The sequence below is a fragment of the Triturus cristatus genome, chromosome 1_1 (assembly GCF_964204655.1).
Source record: "Triturus cristatus chromosome 1_1, aTriCri1.1, whole genome shotgun sequence".
Classification (NCBI taxonomy): Eukaryota; Metazoa; Chordata; class Amphibia; order Caudata; family Salamandridae; genus Triturus; species Triturus cristatus.
In genome coordinates this window covers 225,518,304-225,537,526 of record NC_140579.1, presented here as the reverse complement: position 1 = coordinate 225,537,526, position 19,223 = coordinate 225,518,304, and the positions used below count along the sequence as shown (strand labels likewise).

Below are 19,223 nucleotides of genomic sequence, written 5' to 3'. Positions count from 1 at the left end.
CGGGGATAAAGTTAAAGCATTACCAGGTTTACTAGTACAAGTACTGCCACGTTTATTAACTACGAAAAAGGAAGATTGGGGTGCAATCTCAGCCTGTAAACAAAAGCATGATGAAGACACAAGTGATTATTATGCCCGATTTGAAAAATGTTTTGGAATAAATAGTGGTATAAAAACAAGTAGCGAGTCGTATCCACATTTATTTGTGACAAAATTAGTAGAAAATGCATTCCCTCCAGTAAAGAATAGAATATTGAAATTCGAGAGTACCTGGCAAAGTAACACTCCGTCACAAATGCTACAAATGTTACAGTATCATCACAATAGAATTAGAGATGAACAAGAGCACGAACAAAGACGTATGAAAGATACAAAAATGAAAATGCTAGTGTCTCAGACAGTACCAGCGGAAGGACATAAAAAGGGTATGATACATTCCGATTCAGCAGGACCGGTAAAAGGGACATGCAATTATTGCAAAAAGCCAGGTCATTACGTACACGATTGTCCAGTTTTAAAACATAATATCGCCATAGGTAAAACACAAGAAAGACAACGGCCACTCAGACAGGATCAGAATGAACAAGGAGCTATGCAGCACGCCCAGGCCATGCCAGCCGCACAACAGCCAATACAGTTTGTGCCAGCTGCACCACCGTTGCCTGCTACTGCCACACAAACCACAACACGACAAATGTATCAGACCGCACAGTATGAATACCCTGAGTATCAGCGTTATGCATGAGCCAGCCTAGAGAGGGAAGTTGACTTACCCCTTATCGAGATTCCTGTAGATCAAGAAGGACCTTATGTACATAGTGAATTGTTAGGTCAAGATAGAAAATTCTTACTCGATACAGGGGCAAGTCGAACAACTATAAAACGTAGTGAAGTTCCAGGGGCACCCCTCTCAGGCTCTCAGAATATCTCCCTTGGTTTTTCAGGAAAACCTATTGTTAATGAAGTATCACAGCCTCTTCCACTTACGATAGGACCTTTGACACGAACTACAGATTTATTGCTTACTAAATCATGCCCAGAAAATCTGTTAGGAATTAAAACTCTGAAAGCCCTAGGAGCCATAATATGTTGTTCTCCGGAAGGAGTAAGGTTGTTTTTACGCGATTTTAAAGGTCACTATGTGTCTAGAGACATGGATCCCCGACTACAGACTTTACCTACACATCTATGGGCACAAGGCCCTACTGATGTTGGTTGCATGAATATTACACCATATCGAGTCACACTCAAGGCAGGAGTGGTACTACCACGAATGCGACAATACAAGTTACCGCAAGATGCTGTAGTGGCTTTGCTGAAAATCATTGATGAGCTAATTGCCCAAGGAGTAGTTGTAGAAACAAACTCCAATGTATGTAATTCACCGATAATTCCGATTCTTAAACGAACTGATCCTACTGCTCCGCCAGTATACCGATTGGTTATTGATTTGCGTGAACTAAACAAGTGCATTGTGCCACAATTTCCTGTGGTCCCCGATATATCATCATTATTGACAGCAATTGATTCCGAAGCAACATTCTTTACTGTAATTGATCTCAAGAATGCCTTTTTCAGCGTCCCCATAGATCCGGAAAGCCAATATTTGTTCGGATTCAGTTTAAATGGGCGCAGTTTTAAATTCTCACGCGCTCCCCAAGGATTCACAGAAAGTCCCAGCATCTACAGCCAAGCACTGAAACGAGAACTTGACAGTATCCACATGCCAGTCAATACTGCACTACTTCAATATGTCGATGATCTACTGATCACCGCGAGAAGCGAATCAGAATGTGAAAAGGCTTCTCTGACAGTTTTACATTTTCTAGCCGACAAGGGGCACAAGGTGTCTCCTTCTAAGCTGCAATTCTGTGTCCAGCGAGTTATTTATCTTGGTCACTCGCTGTCCAAGGAGGGAAGGCAGCTTACACCAGATCGCATCCAGTTAATTGCTAACATGTCAATACCCCAGACACAAAAGGAGGTGCGGGCTTTCATAGGCCTCACTTCATATTGTAGGCAGTGGATCCCTCAATATGCATTCCTAGCAAAACCACTCATTCAGTTAACCACACAGGAGGCAGCCACATCGACTGTTCTCCCTTGGACTCAGGAACATACACAAGCTTTTGAAAACTTAAAGAAAGCTTTATGTCAAGCACCTGTTTTAGCAACACCATGTTATAGCAAACATTTTACACTCTTTGTTACAGAACGCGAAGGTACTGCCTTGTCAGTACTCACTCAGGAACAAGCAGGATCACGCAAGCCATGCGCTTATTTTTCCAGTACATTAGATCCCGTAGCTCAGGCTTTGCCTGCGTGCCTGAAATCAGTGGCAGCAACAGCTTTAGCAATCAGACAGAGCGATGCCATAGTGTTAGGACATCCATTGACAGTACAAGTACCACATGCAGTAGAGGTTCTTGTGAACCGAACGCAAACACAACACTTGACCATAGCAAGACTTACCGGTTATGAACTGACATTGTTTCAGCCACACATAGAGATCCGACGTTGTAATACATTGAATCCTGCTACACTGTTACCTGTAATTGGAACAGACCCACTAGCTCATGATTGTGTTGAGATTATTGAAATAAAGACGAAACCTAGACAAGACTTGACAGACGTTCCATTGTTAGATCCAGACCTGACGTTGTATGTAGACGGATCGTGCATGAGAACAAGTACAGGAGATTTAGTGGCCGCGTATGCAGTCACAACAGACACTGAAGTTATTGAGACAAACTGTATAGATACTTTGTCAGCCCAAGCAGCAGAACTTATTGCTCTAACACAAGCCTGTATTCAAGTCACAAATAAGAAAGTTAATGTATACACTGACTCACGTTATGCATTCGGAGTTGTACACGACTTCGGCGTGCTGTGGCGAGAGAGAGGTTATTTAACTTCCCATGGTGCCCACATTCAGCACGGTCCCCTCATTCATGCCTTGTTAGATGCAATACATCTACCCACTGCTATATCGATTATGAAATGTAAAGCACACACGAAGGTTACTGATATCATTTCTCAAGGCAATGATTTAGCTGACAGAACAGCTAAACAGACTGCTCAGACTCGCACATTCGACATGACAAAGCCAATAGTTCAGACACCAACACAGTGTATGACAATTAAGGATCCCGCACTTGACGTAATTGACATACAGACACATGCTACTGCAGAAGAATTAAAGAAATGGACTGAACTAGGAGGGATCCAGACAGATCAAGGATGGATGACGAAGGAGAAATCTGTATGGTTTCTTCCTGACTCTATGGTCCAAGCCATTATAGCTACAATTCACAGTCCGGCGCATTTAGGGGAGAAAGCTATGCTAGATAGCATTCAACACATTTGGTTCAATAAACATTTACGAGCAGCAGCTAAACAAAAAGTCCGTACCTGTATGATATGTTGTCAGTTCAACCCAGGAAAAAGTGTTCCCGTAGAACAGGGTGGATTTCAGACTCCTGATCATCCTTTTGAAGTACTCCAAATGGATTATATCCAGATGGAACGATGTCGAGGATTTAAATATGTTCTTGTAGTTGTCTGCGCTCTCTCCCGATGGACTGAGGCGTACCCAGTATCAGATTACACGGCCCCGACTACTGCCAAACAGTTAGTTCGAGAATTCTTCCCACGGTACGGTTTACCACGTGTTATATATTCAGATAACGGCCAGCCTTTCTCATCCGAATTAATGAAACATGTCTCACTTTTGTTGGGATATCAGTGGAAATTCCACTGTGTCCGACACCCCGAGGCAGCAGGTCTCGTGGAACGACATAATCAAATTTTGAAAATCAGATTGTCTAAAATATGTAAGGAGAAAGGTGTTGACTGGATAGTAGCCTTACCAGTTGCACTGTTTTACATAAGAATGGTAGCACACTCTCGAACAGGGCTATCCCCGTATGAGGTGATCTTCGGAAGACCACCAAATATGTGGGGGACGCCTATACCACGTAAAATAACTGATGTTAATTGTGATATGCTAACAGATTACTTGGCTTCCTTGATGTCTGCACTACAATCTTGTCGTTCACAGGTGGCTGCAGCCTTTCCTGACAACACTGAGGTGAAACCCCATGACGTTGTTCCGGGTGATCTGGTGTTTGTGAGGAATTTCGACCGCAAGACCCAGTTGGAGCCCAGGTGGAAGGCACCCAAGCTAGTCCTGTTGACCACAAGAACAGCCGTGAAAGTTGAGGGCCGCAAGGGCTGGATACATTCCAGCCACATCAAGAAATTTCATGGACTATCCTCGGATATAGACACTGTGCCCTGCACTCCCTCACAGACTGATTCAAAACTTCCCTTTGTTGAACAGAATGACTCTCAGAACTATAAATTAAAGCTTAGGCCCAAACAGTCGAGCAATTTGATTGTTTAAGTCCTCTCCAAGGTGAAGCGGTTGAATTGTCTCTGACATGTATCCCTTGGACCTGAGTAGAGAAAATACCCGAGAAATGCTGAAACGACAGGCGTATTGTAAATCACTGCGTAGCTACTGTATGAGGACATTATTAATTCTGTTTTTATTGAGTCTTTTAATAATAATTACGAGTGTGATTTTGCACATATATCATCCTATTTCTAGACATGTTTATAATGTTGCTGCTGAACATTCTTTTAGTGACCTACCACCACATGAATTATCTTATAGACTTGCGCTGCGCAATAACACTTTCATTAGTATGTTGCATCATTCCCATCAGACTAGTAATGCCACCAATTGTTGGGTGTGTGGCCGACTCCCTCCCTATCAGAATAACAAAGGAGTTCTGCCTTTCTTTCCACATCCGTTCACACATAATGGCTCCTGTGGAGCATGGTTTAGCTTACTAAATTCCATAGACCCAGACACAGCAGTTTATCAACAACATTGGATATGGGGAAATCTGAATCTAGTTTTATTCAACGTCTGTCACCCTAATAAGGAGGGTCACCCCAGTAGAACAGGAACTGATCTAGAAAATGAAGTGTATAAATTAGGTAATTTTACACCTAATCTTATGATTCTGAATGTCAAATCCGAAGTTGAAATAATTCTGCCCACTATGTCAGTATTTCCAGTTCAGGGTGAATTATGTGTAAGAAAAGTTGGTTCCATATATATGGGCCATAGCCAATGCGTTACTACAGTAGAATATAGTGATCGAGGTAAATCTTCATTTAGAGCTTCTCGCCATTCTTACTTTATATGTGGTCAGACGGCATATATGCGTCTGCCTCTAGATTGGGATGGTACCTGTTACATAGCATTCCTTTTGCCACCTGTTTTCCTAGCTCCTCCTGATTATTATCGAAATGTTCATTTAGTACACAATAGAAAGCGAAGAGATCTCCCAGTTGTCGATTATACTGAGACGGCATGGGACAAGTATGTAGATTTCAATAAAGGTATCTTTCCCTATATAGGTACAATATCAAATAGTAAGCTGATACGTAGACTAACCAAGACTCTTGAAGCTGTAGTAAACGAGACTATAGCCGCCCTAGGCAATCTGACAGAGGAACAATCAGCGATGAGAATTGTTGTTCTTCAGAATCGTCTTGTTCTTGACGTCATCCTGGCCGATAGGGGCGGAGCTTGCAGGGTCATCGGATCCAGCTGCTGCATATTCATACCAGAAAATTCGCCATCTGTATATAAAGCTATAACACGCCTTCATAAGATTGTGAGCCAGATACACGAGAATCCAGGCACTTGGACGTGGTCCGGGTGGTTTTGGAGTGTGATATCAGCCTGGGGATGGAGAGTTCTATCCTTCCTAGGAATTGGCCTTCTTATGCTCTTCAGTTGCTGTTTATGCCTGCAATGTGGACCAGCGATTTGTGGTCTGTGTGCCACATCGTGCATTCCATATCAAGGTTCTCGTTCAAAATGCCGGAAGAAGAAGGAAGAAGAAATGATGCTCCATGAGCAAATCGATGGAATAATGAAGATTGATATCTCTTGAAGGGCAAGTAGGGGACAAGGAGGGAATGTGGAAATGTGGATTTTCCTGGTCAGTTATGTCCCCTATCTTGGACCCCAACGATTCTATATGCATGTTACAAGTACATGTATGTTCCCTCCAGTTCCAGTTTCCAAGACGCAAACATATGTGCGTCCACCATCAACATGTTCTCTGTCAGATCCGCCATCAATGGGCTGGATATTCGAGTATGAAGTATGAAAGGCCACCGACTTTATATGGCTAAGTTACTCTATTTTTACAGTTCAGGCAGAATAGGCCCGATTCTGTCCTCAAAGCCTTTCCCTGCTCTCTGTCTCTGACAGCTTCAGCTTGAGCTCGCATCTGTATCCATGAACTTTGTCCTACTCCCTGTGCGGCTAACGGTGCCTGCCTCGGCCAGTTTTGCCTGCCTGCCAAGAAACCGTATTTCACCTTCGAATTATCTACTTTGCTCCTCAGCCGATGCATTCCTGTCTAGTAGTTTAAGTAAACATTCTTCCAGCTACCGAGCAAAAGGGCCTGGCCTCGCTGTCTTCATGCAAGTAATTCATAGCCCTGTTACCATGGAAAGTTTCTGCCCCTTGCATCTCATATAGACACTTAGACGCTTGTACATGCACGCACAGTCAGTATAGAATAGATTCTGTCCGAGAGTCCTTCCTTGTGGATAACATAGTTCTCTAAACATAGGATGTTAGATATGATTTGGGATTAGGTTGACTTGACCCCCCAGACTTTTCGTCTCCACATGTAGAGCTAAATGTCAAGTCCCCTTCACCCCCTAGTTGCACGTCAATTACACGTCATGCTGCTGCGCGCGCATCTATGTTGAGTATTATCTTATAGATCCACCTATGTGTGATAATCAGAGCCAATCATGTTTCTTCTTGCTCATTATTACGCCTAGTTTCGATTACGTATTTACTATGTCATTTCTCTTATCAATTGTTACACCCTCTACATTCGTTTCATTGTAATGTATGACCTATAAAAGTTACTTCTTGTCAATAAAGTATTGTACTTCACTTCCTGAACCCTCGTGGTGACGGAACCTGAAGGCCGCCACTCGAGTCGGCCATTTTGGAATAAAGCTCATTCAGAAAACCTCTTATACCACGGATTCTGCCTCTTATTATTCTGAGCTATTTTACTTTATTTTAGATTCCGTATGAAATTCAGTCTAGGTAAAAGAATATTTACCACAGTACAGCTAGCCAATGAAAGCCATGAGGGCTAGAAATAAGTAGCATGTAAGTAGTTGATGGGTTTGGGAAAGGATCAATTTTAAAAAACGGCAGGTATGGTGCATGGACAGCCAGCTATTAGAAAGGTGCAATATCGATGACGGTAGGGCTGGTGCCCGAGCGGTCACGTCTGGCCTCTGGCATTGAAAGGCAAATTGCACGGGGGAAGAGTTAGGCTCATTGCACCGTCCCTTTGAAATGCGGGTGCCTGCCAAGCGTCAGTCCGAGCTACTGAACGGCATTTGAGGGGGGAGTCAATCTTGTAACTGGCGTATGGCAGTAAAAGACAGCTGGGGCCTGGGGGAGAGCCTGTGTGAGCAGGCAGTGCAGAGAAGAGCAAGCAGAGCTACGACCAGGGCCATCAAGGTGAGAGAAGATCATCAGTAAAGCCACGATCAGAGAATACAATGCGCCATCCATGCATGAGGCGCCTGTACACTGTAAGCCTACTAGGGACCTATTGAATTGCAAATGCTAACGGCTGTCCTGCAGTTCCCCCGGGGCACAAGCAGGCATCCACTTCTGTGTGGACAGCTGATCTCAGCAAAAAGACAGAAGTGGATGCCTGCTTGTGCCCCGGGGGACTGACATAAAAAAAAACACTCGAATGTCGCGTCTTGAAGAACCCTGAAGCTGTAAGCACGTACGCTGGTTCCGCTACGGACTTGGAGTAACAAGCAGTCTTGCACAACAGTTCTACGTTTGAAAGCTTGGCTGAATTGAATGCACTACAGTGAAAATTAACTTGCTGAGAGGAAAACATTGTTTCAGGTAATGTAAAATGGGAAACTGCAAATTTCATGAATGCGCGTGCGTCATCGCGATCGCTCTGAAAGCGAAAGTGATCGCGATCGCGATGACACACGAGTTTTCAAAGTGCTGCTGGCGGCCGGCTGCGCGCGTGCACGATCGCGTGAACGCAAGTGTTAGGCCAGCCAGCAGCACTTTGAAATGCCCACATACAAAATGTCTCTTCGAGCCAGCGCATGCGCTGGGCTCAGCGAGACCTAACGAGGAACATACAAAGCTATTCATAAGAGGAAATTGTGGTCATAGACCTGTAGAGGAAAAGAGATGGTTGTATTCAGAGACATGGATAAGGACAGGAAAGAAGCAAAAGTACCATGGAACAAGGTCTGATCAGATTAAGCACTTTAGTTGTATATCACATAGGGAAAACTTGGAAGCTTAGGAAAATGTTGTTGGAATGATCAAGAATAAGCACTTGGGCAAGTAATGCCCTGTTTGTGCAAAGAAACATGAGCTAGACTTCAGAAAAAGGAACTCCAGGATGTACCCAATATGCCGTAGGACACGTAATGCTTTGCTGCTTCTTGGAAGTGTCACAGGATCAAGGTTACAGACAAGGCTAACGAACACAAGGAAGACAACCCAACAAAAAAGAAAGAAATACAAAATAACAAAGTAGAAATATATTGCTTAAAGAAGGTGGGACTGTGAGGCAAGGAATACACAAATTAAAACAGAATGCTTCACAAGGCATCCACAGGAAGTGAGGCAGGAACAATGCAAAACCAGTGGTAGGAATCAAGATTCTTCTCAATGTCTCAAAGACATGATCACTAATGCAGGCAACTGGAGAAGAAAGCAGGAGCTCCCGCTAAATATAGTTGACAGCACCAATTTTGAAGAATGAAAGAAACCAGTCTTAAAGAACAAGTTATTTTCCTTCAATATCTCTCTTTATGGTGGATATTCTATGTAACCCCAGATTCCTTACGACTCTGCAAAACTCAAAAGCAGTGCTCCTGAGTGCGGGTATGTGGTACTGTGACACCGCTCGTTGACGCCTTTCCTCTACCAAAGTGACAAATGGAGCCGCACATAAGTGAAGTGCCACCCATGTGCTGATATCCGTTTGTTTCATGGTTCATTTGCACCTTCTGACGAGGAGCCCATCAACAAATTGGAAGAACCAGTGTGCAGATTCCTAAACTGGGACCTTTTTAGTAGACCATTCCTAGAATGGGGAGGTTGGGGGGTAGTGAGTAGTCTGCGGTTAGATAGAGTATCCACCAGGGAGAGCATTACCAAAGGTAAGTAACTTATTCTTCTGATGGATACTTCTAACCACAGATTCCTCACCTTGTGAATAGATACCAAAGCAGTATACCCCAAGGTGGTGTGTCTTTAGAATAGCTCAGACTAAAAAGTCCTGCAGGACAAATGGGCAAAATATCCATTGCAACAGACGTGACTGTCAAGGTAGTTGTGCTTCATGAACGTGTGCACTGAAGCTCACATAGCTGCCTGACAGATTTTCAGGACTGGCACTCTGCATGCAAAGCAGTTGTACCAGCCTTGGCCCTGGTGGAATGAGCCCTCAGACCTTCTGGAGGCTGCTTCTTAGCTAATGTACAGCAGATCTTAATGCAGACGGCTCTCTACTGAGAGATGATCTGTTTCTGCACAGTCTTGCACTTCTTTGCCATAGAGAATTCCATAAAGGGCTTATTATCCACCCGATGTTCCTTGGTGCAATTGATGTAAAAGCTGAGCGCTCTCTTGGAATCCAAACGATGATGTCTCCCTTCCTCTTTTAAGGGATGAGTTTGGAAGAGTCCGACATGAAAAGGCATTACCACCTACGTTAGGAATGAAGCTCCGAGTCCTTAACACCAGTTTTTCTTGAAAGAAGCTGTATAGGGAGGTTGAACTGAGAGGGCCTAAAGCCCACTCACCCGATGTGTGGATATTATCACAACCAGAGTAACTGGTTTTAAAGTGAGAAGGTGCAATAAACAAGCTTGCATTGGTTCAAAAGGAGTACACATGAGAAAAGTGAGGATCATATTTAAGTCCCAGTGGCATAACAAAGGACTTAGTTGGAAAAATATGCTGCAAACCTTTAATTAAGCGCATCACAACAGGTGATTTAAACACGTGTGCTGGTTTGACAAACGTAAAAAGGCTGAAAGGGTCAAAAATAACCTTTAACAGTGCTCACAGCAGTCTGGCACCTGGTGATATTCACAAGGTCAGGTATTTGCGGTTAGAAGTATCCATCAGAATCCCCCCTTCCAGTTCACACCAACACAGAACAGAAGTGAGCTAGCTGCAGCATAGTGCAAGTGAGAGTTGCTATTCTCCCTCCTCTAGCTATCTGCCTGATGGAGTACATGGAGAAACCAGGAAGTGACAAGCAGACAGAGGTAAACTCTGATGTGGAATGTGGAATTGGTCTGGTTTCAGACAGAACAGGACGGGGAAGAATGAAAAGGCACAGGGGCATGCTTGAGGTGATAACACAAATATCTAGTTGCTGTTGGAAGATGTTAAAAAAGGAAATGTTTCAGATATGTTGGTTATTCATCATTTGTTCACTAGATGATATGCTTGTTTCATCCTGGGTAGGTGGGGTTTAGGTGACTGATAAGTAAGAAGTCAAAACAGGTACCCACACAACGGGATACAGTATTTGAAGCCTTTGTTTGAGCATGCATGACGAGATGGGGGCAAGATGGAAGCAGATGGTCAGTCTGAAGAGTCATTCACTAGTTTGTAAATAAGGACTACAGTGTTATTGTAAGGGTTTAGATGCTCCTAAAACTCCTTCTCCTGCCTTGGCCTGCTCAGGAACAGTGTCCGACAACCAATGTTATATGCATTGTGAGCACAAAACACCCATTTTAAGTCACACACATAGTGCAATTCCTTTTCTTCAAAACACACCACCTTCTAACAATAAATTTAGATTTCCTCTTCTCTCTTTTTTACTTCCCTACATTCCGTTTTTCATGCAACAAAGTATTGGAGCACTGTACAGGGGCTAATTCAACCATCCAGTCAATGAGTGATGTGAGAGGTTGCAGGTTTGTGGATTGTTAGCGAATTGCGATAAAGTGTTTTTTAGAGAGATGCTCCTTCAACTTTGCCCCAAATTGGAACAGTGTATGGGCGGTCCTGATGGATAGGTGGATGTTGTTCCAGATACTGGGTGCATAAATGGAAATGGACTGCTGCCTTGCGTTTTTTCCTTTGTATACATCATAGACTCCAATAAGATGTGTCCTGGCTACAGGTGTGAAATGAGCCAACAGATGGTGAGCAAGATAAGAAGGGGTGCTGGTCATGATTGCTTCAAAAATGATGCAGCTGGTTTTGAAGATGGTGCAGGCTGGCCAGAGGAGGCAATAGCGCTCGATCACGATAGTGGTGATAATATCTCCTCAGGCCCTGGATGTGATGTATTGCAGAGTGAAGGATTTCCTTATGAGAGTTAGTGGTTGTCAGTGTGGAGTCTGGAACGCCATGGGAGAGTACAAGAGTTTGAACAGCAGTTCGGAAGTCATTTTCTGGAAGAAACGATTTCTTTAGAAGCAATAGCTGGTACCAGACTGACATTTGTTTTTGCAGTGTATTCCTTGACGTTGAGACTGATATCGAGGCTGTATCCAAGAGAGTTGGCATTCAGTAACAGGTGGGGTTTGACGCAGCCAAGGTTCATATCAATGAGGTAGGTTGGTGATATTTCTTGCTTGTTGTTTATGGCAAATAAAAGGAATTCTCTCTTGGTTGAGTTGAACTTCAGGTAGGCGCTGGACATCCTTGGTTTGGATGATATGCTAGCAATGTTTAAGGTGCTGGGTGTCTGAAGCACAGGAGACTAAAGTTGTGTATCGCCAGCATATTGCTGAATCTTGATGCTGTTATCTGTGAGTAGAGCCCCAATGGGCTCTATGTAGAGGTTAAGGATGACAGAAGCCGGAGGCCTTCACCTGCAATAAGGATCTTTTTAGAGCTGGACAGTGGCGGCCGCCACATACACAAAGTGGAGGGCAGGGGCGTGGGACGAAGCACAGGAGGAAGCGCTGGTGGGGCACAGGGAGGCTGGGTGGAACATAATAGGAATAAGAATAATAAAGCATCTTTAAAAAGTTAAACTTACCTGCTGCCGGCCGCCTCCCACATCGTGCTTTGGTGCTGGGACTTTCTTGTCCAAGCAGACACTGTAGGCTAGTCACAAACTCCCTGTCCAATCCCTCGCTGCAGAGCAGTGTGGGGATTGGCCTGAGCAGGCTAGAAAGACGCCATGCTCAGACCAGGAAGTCTGTGGGCTTTCTCCAACTCAGCTGTTCAATACAGCCGGGTTGGAGAAACCTAAGTGCGCATGTGAGTTTTGGTTGACCTGAGACTGCCAGCCAAACACACATGAGCACTTAGGGAGTGCACTAGCTCTCCTCCCCTCTGCCATGCCTCTGCCCCGCCCCTCCCTGCACATGCTGGCTGAGCCAGTGGCTTAAAAACAAAACAATACTGAAATATGGTTTATTTTTTTGCTGCTGGCTCTGAGCTAGTGAGGTGAAGCTCCTCCGCCATTTCGGAGGAGCCGCCGCTGGCGCTGGAGGTGTCCATATAAACAAACTTATCAGTCCTGTATTTAATGGCATGCTAATTTCACACTGTATCATTCTATACTTCTTTTTATTGTTCACACCAATGTTGTTGTCACCCAACACAAATTTATTTTTCCATTTTAATTTTTTTATTTCTAGAATCTTCATATTCTCTTTGTGTTTTTCAGGTTATTGTTTCCACTGCAATTTCCGGAAGTCTAGGCCTGCCTAAAAAATATGATATTAATATTGTTGGTGAAATTCCCCTTGGGTAAGTAGTCAATCAGTAAGGGTTTAGCAAGTTACTGATCAAGCCCACATCTAACAACTGTTGCTGACTTCAAGAGCTTAGACATGTACATTTAAGTTGTATATGGCTTCTTTAAGTGTTGAAGTCACGCAAACCATTAAGGGACAGTGTCATCCAGCTCAAAACATTATGAAACCCAACAAAATAGGTTTCAAACCTTCTCGGACTATGATTTTATTTGTTGCAGCTGGAGCAGTGACATTTGAATCGGTAGCCCCAGAAACAAGTTTTGGTCATTGATCCATACTGCCACTGAGGCCACCATAACGCATCAAAAGGTTGTCAATTTTTGTGCACTTGAAAGATAGATCACATCTCTTCATTGTATCCAGTGAATTTCATAAGGGAGGTGCAAGCAACCGCTCCACTTTTATTTGCAAAATTGGAAGAGATCTTTAATTGTTCACAAGGCCTTTCAATACAAAGTTATAAAAGATCCCTTCAATGATCCTAGTTCATCATTGATGGCCCAAGATGCATTTCGAATTACATTTTTAGGCGGACCCACATTGACCCAATCTGAGGATGAAGAAGCAGATATTGAGACTAATGCGTTGCTATTGGTAGTTGAAACAGTTCTGGCTTCAGTGCTTAATTTATGCTAGTGGTGTAGTTTGTGAGCACTTGTGCTCGTTTTTGCCAAGCAGCACTTATTTGTCACCATCAGACTTTGACCAAGAGATAGAAAGGCAGAAAAGGGAGAAATAAGGAGAACAATGGTAAAACAGTGACAAATGGAGAAAGAAAGGCTCAAAAATTTGATTGTGAGCTTCAAACAGGACATGCAGGACAGTAGAAGAAAGAGGCAGGAGGCTCAATCAAGACCAAAGCCTGGGCACCTACCCTTTTAAATTATTTATTTATTTCGAATTCTACATGTTATAAGCAGGGCCGAACTGAAAACACCAATCAGCCGTGGCAGTTTTATCGGACCACCCGCATGGGATGGGGGAAGGCGGAAGCCGGTGGCCGAAGGTGCAAGTGTGAAGCACTGTTACTTAACTAAAGAGGGCCCCAGCACTGCTGATTTTGTTACTGGGGGCCGATATTGCAGCACAGCTGCCAAAATGGCCACCTCCACTCCAAAACCAGCCCCCACCCTTCCAGCCTTCCAGGAAAATGCCCGATGCCCGCAATGGTTAGTCCGGCCCTGGTTACAGGCTCACCATGCACCTAATCTAGTATGTTGAAGATGGTAAATGTTGGTTGCCATGTTAATATCCTACAAAGATGCAATCTACTGGTGTCTTTTGAGGCTTCTGCTGCCGACGATACCACTTGTAATTTTTTGATTCTTTGTTGCAGCTTCCCAACGCCTGTGATTCCAGAGGTTAGCAGGTGGGGACACATGGTTGGCACAGCATTCTCTCTTGCTGTTGTTGGCTACGTGATAAACCTAGCCATGGGCCGAACCCTAGGAGCTAAACATGGCTATGACGTGGATCCAAATCAGGTAAAAAAAACATATCAGTTGCTGCTCTTTTAAACCATTTATACAACCACTATTTGGGTCCCCCGGGAAAGTAACCTTTCTGTCTAGTTCACTTTGGTGGATTTTTGCATCTTAACTTTTAATTCAATATTGTTACCTAACACAGGGCTAGAATTTTGGAAAACATCCTATAATTCAAAGCTGTTCCAAACAGGGGCACCCAAAATATTTCTTGCTTAGGGCACAAAAATCCTCAAGATGACACTGGGGGGAAGCCACTTAAGCCAAACTCCATAACAAGTCATTCATTTTACATTGTGCCAATCTCCCAGTGCTGGACATCCAAGCTACCTGCCATCTTTTAAACCTAGAAAGCAAGAAACAAGTTTTTAAAAGGTGAAAGCCCAATTAGCATATACAACTTAGTCACCCCATAATAGAAAAGGGCGATCCCACAGAGAAGTGTGAAATGAACATTTAGAAGTGAGTGTATCTTTTATTAGTCCCAGAGCATCTTTTCCATATACTAATGGGAATCAAGCCTACAAATAAATCTAAGTGTTAACATTTCCAAACAAAGTAGGGCTTAGTTAGTACATGTATGAAGAAACATTCAATAATGTTCTTCTAATAGTGAAAGATGGTTTGCAGTTGGAGCCATCTGTGTGCCTTCTGTTCCCCCAACAGCTGTTAATCACTATAATAAACACATTTGAGGAGTCTTTAGTAAGTCCTATAAGCTCATACAACATCAGCCCATACAACCTCGCTCCTATATCTACGTGTATGGATGAAGCTCCTCTCTATATAGAGTGCTTGAGCACTGTGAACTGAGGACTTACACAGCAGCAGTAAAATTGACACGCTAGTCCTAAAAAGCACCGTAAGCAGAGAAGTCAGAATTTGAAGGTGCCCCTGTGTTCCATTACCTTCAATCCCTTGCTCAACCATCAAACAACACTGGAGCAGGAGTACAGATCAGTGCATCCTTTCAGTTTATATAATCACAGAGTGCAGTATAACAAGCCTCTGGTGGCTTTTGAATTGCCGAATCAGATGGCAGCTGAGATGGATGGACCTGTGCAGGGAGTGTAGTGAAAAAGGAAAATAGCGGCAGGAGGTTTTAGCATCCATTATGCACCTTGAGATTGTGTTTCTAACATGATGCGATCTGAAGCATCCCTGAGTTATGTCTCACACCATATCACCTTGTCATCTGCAGAATACGGATTAAGAGTTTCAATGGATGATCTCCTTCGGATCATGGCCAATCGTATTCCTACTGACCAAAAAGACATGAAAGACGTATCGATAAAACTCATCAACGTGCATCACTGGGTCTTAGTTAAGGACAGGATTGTGATTCAACATTTGGAGAGTGACAGAATGAGCATAATCCCTTCCTCTCTTCACTAAAAAGAAACATATTGCTACCTGCTGCACACATTCATTGTCATCCTAGGATACCACCATTCTATGATCAGCCTGCTTAAGGGTACTGCAGAACCTGATAGATCACAAACAAGTTAGGAGTCCTCTTTGAGCAATGCTCATCGCAAGTAGCCTGTCTAGCACTCTACTGTCCAAAGCTGGGCAAAGCCCCAGGAATAGATAAAATCTCAATTCAGATTTCCAAAACTAGTTTTTACTAATAAACAATGTGATGAAAAGCAGCCAAGTCCGGCGCCCACCCCTACACATATGAAGGGTTCGCTCACTTGAAAATTACAGGTGATTGTGAAGTTAAAACGGGGCTAAAGAAAAGGTGTGTCTTGGTCCGGACACGGATTCTCTGATGGCTCACATTTCGGCGCCAAAAGCCATCACCCTTCTTTTTGCTGAAAATACAGCTTTATTTCGAGAAACCTTCTTGTAGGATTCTCAGATTTGTGTAAGGGCTATTATCTTTTGTTTATACTTTGCCCACATAAAACCATATGCGGAGTCATCTACCTGGCAGGGTAGCTGTGTGGAATAGCAACTAATTTCGATTATTTATTAGTTGGCCTCAGTGACAATGCCATGTCAGACGCACAAATAAACAAAAAAGTTACTTTATTCGTTCTGAATAAGTCCATAAAAGTACATAAAACATTAATACATACATCAATTAATTAAAAGAAGATATACATTATATCCCGATCCATTAATGGGACTAAATTGTCTTAACAATTATCAATTTACTGCACTAAAAACCTAAAAAGAACCTAAAGTACATATAAAAAAGATAAATTAGTCGTTAAAATCTAAATTCTATATTACCTAAGATAAATCCACAATTGGAAGCCCCGCAAGAAAGTTATACAAACAATATGTTTGAACCACCGTAATTAAGCCTGACTGTTAGTGCCTCGGATAACCATATTACACATACTTTTAACAAATAAATATTCACATAAAACATTTAAGAAATATGATTATAATCAGGAGAGTGAAGCTTGATAAAATGCATTGTATGAGAGATCAACTTCTCCCAAGGGTGCATAAAACGCTCAAAAAGGATTACACCAATCGTCAAACGACTTTCTCAGCCTCAAGGATGAAGCAAGAAAGCAAGCAACAGCATAAGTTGAATGTACATCCGGAAGTAACTATAAATACATTAAAGCGGACTTAACCTGAACAAAGTGCAAAGGTTTTAACAGGGGAAATAGAAACATTTTTCGAGGGATCTCATAAAATCCACAGTAAAAAACTAAATGCAGGAGATCCTGCGGAGAAAAATTATCACAGGGACCTAGTTTTGTACTCCACACACTCGGTTTAGGGAATGTCAACATCATGTGGAACTGGTTAAACCTAAATCTAGTAAGCACAAATCGATGATGGACATTAAAAGTACTCAGCAGCAAACGTTCAGTGGTGGGACTTGTTACAATCAGTCCATGGCCACAAACCACGGGTTTCTCCAACTCAATAGCCTCCATCTGAATTGCCCTCCACAATAAAATATTGTCCCGAGTCCAGGCAATATCGACTTTTGAGATAGAAGAAGGCAGTTCAAACAGGGCAGGCCTACCTAATTTGACAAAAGAATCACGTATATACGTCAGCCATTTAACTGACCTCCACCATCAACCTCCAGGCAGTCATTGACTATCTCTCTGCCTATGTGGTTTTCTGGTCGCACCAAGATATTGATCCACCTATTCAAAGGGTGGAGGGCAATGAGGTCCGACAAATTGGGAAGCCCTAATTCCTCATGTACCATGAAAGCAGAAGTAGAAGCAGGAACCACAAATAAACGCCTAAAAAAGCCATGTTCAACCACTTGAAGCTCCCTTAGATTTATATAGCCCCATACATCACTTCCAAAGGTTGTTACTGAGACATATTTGGCCTGATATATCTTAATCAAGGCACTCAGTGATTTCTTGCCAATTCTGGTGGAAAAAGAAGAGAGTGCTGCAATAGTTCTTGACAGAACTAATCTCTTGGATTTTATCAAGGAAGTCCACATAGACCAATCATCAAAAAACACCCCTAGATAGGTATAAGTCTGAACCTTAGACAGTCTATTGCCCTGAACATGAATGATCTCAGCTTCGTATTTTTGGGTCCCAGCACCATTACCTGTGATTTGCTGTAGTTAGTAGAGAGATCTTAACTATTCATATATAACATGAAACCGTCAAGCAATAGCAGTTCTTGCCAGCAAAATAGTATCATTTGCATATAGCAATGCAGGGATCTGGTAAGAACCTATTCAAGGGCAATTCACCTGCTTATCAAGTAACCTGTTCCCCAAGTCATTCATACACAAAGAGGCCATTATGCACCCTTGTCTAACCCCACTCCTAAAGTGAAAAGAGATTGTACATGACTCCATATTGTATCGGACCAACGCCCACATGTCCTTGTGCAATTCTCTTAAGAAAATAAACAATGGCTCTATCCAACCCATATCCACAAAATCTGCCACAGTTTAGATCTATTCATCTTATCAAAGGCAGAAGTTAGGTCTATGTATGTAATAAACAATGATCCTGGTTTTGCCACAGCGTACTTGTTTTTTTTTTTTCTTGTTTTTTTTTTCTTGCCTCTTAAAGTAAGAGAAAACACCAGTCCACTTGCACCAGTAAAATGGAGAATATCTTGCCCTTTTGTACAATTATGCTGGAAGGAGGGGGAGGAGGAGACGCCTGCTTCACAATAGTTTCCACCCTGGATTAAGAAGAAAAGCCATCCTCCTTCCATTACTCCTTCGTTATCTCTCCTCTGTCACCCCCATATGCCGAAGCACCGATTGAGCAGCTAGGAAGAAAGAGAGAGAACACCCAAGCCAGCCGTACCGGCAGATAGGCATAATCATTGGATAAAAACATTCGTTTGTTGTTCCCACCACTCAAAAACAGGAGTCCAAAATTTATGTTTTTTAAACACCTTCATATCTAGGCTGGCCACATATTTAACTGAAGTTAGCCAATCGAAAAACCTGGGGGGGGGGGGGGGGGGGGGGGGACAGAAACCCAGTTCTTACATATTTCTCTGCGTGCTAGTAGCATGGAATGAAAAAACAACCTTGACTTACCCCCTGAGGCTCCATCCAGAGCAGTTTCACAGCCAAATATAATCGACAGAACGCTTACCTTGATGTCAAAGCCGATCATAGTAGATAGAGCCTTACTCACGTCAGTCCAGAATCTCTGAATCTCTGGACAGTCCACAAACATATGCACGTCGTCTCCTTTCAGGCTTCCACACTTTGGGCAGGCAACAACACCTCCTCTCCCAAATTTTGACAGCCTCTGTGGCGACCAATAAGCTCTGTGGATGGAGAAGATATGATTTCTCCTTAGGTGTGCGGGTTTCACAACTTTAAAAAGCATAGACATAGATACTTGCCACTTTTTCTCCAACGAAGATTCCTGCAAGCATCCTCCCCAAAGCTCCGTGGGTAATGTA

At 43.0% G+C, this 19,223-nt stretch overlaps 1 protein-coding gene across 1 annotated transcript in view; it reads left to right on the top strand.

Moving 5' to 3' along the window:
* SLC26A9 (solute carrier family 26 member 9) overlaps positions 1-19,223 on the top strand; it is a 162,034-nt gene that overhangs the window by 40,470 nt on the left and 102,341 nt on the right. The window contains exons 7-8 of the mRNA XM_085625264.1: positions 12,765-12,847; positions 14,192-14,339. Of these exons, the coding sequence (XP_085481390.1) occupies positions 12,765-12,847; positions 14,192-14,339 (231 nt within the window). The remainder of the gene's footprint in view (positions 1-12,764; positions 12,848-14,191; positions 14,340-19,223) is intronic.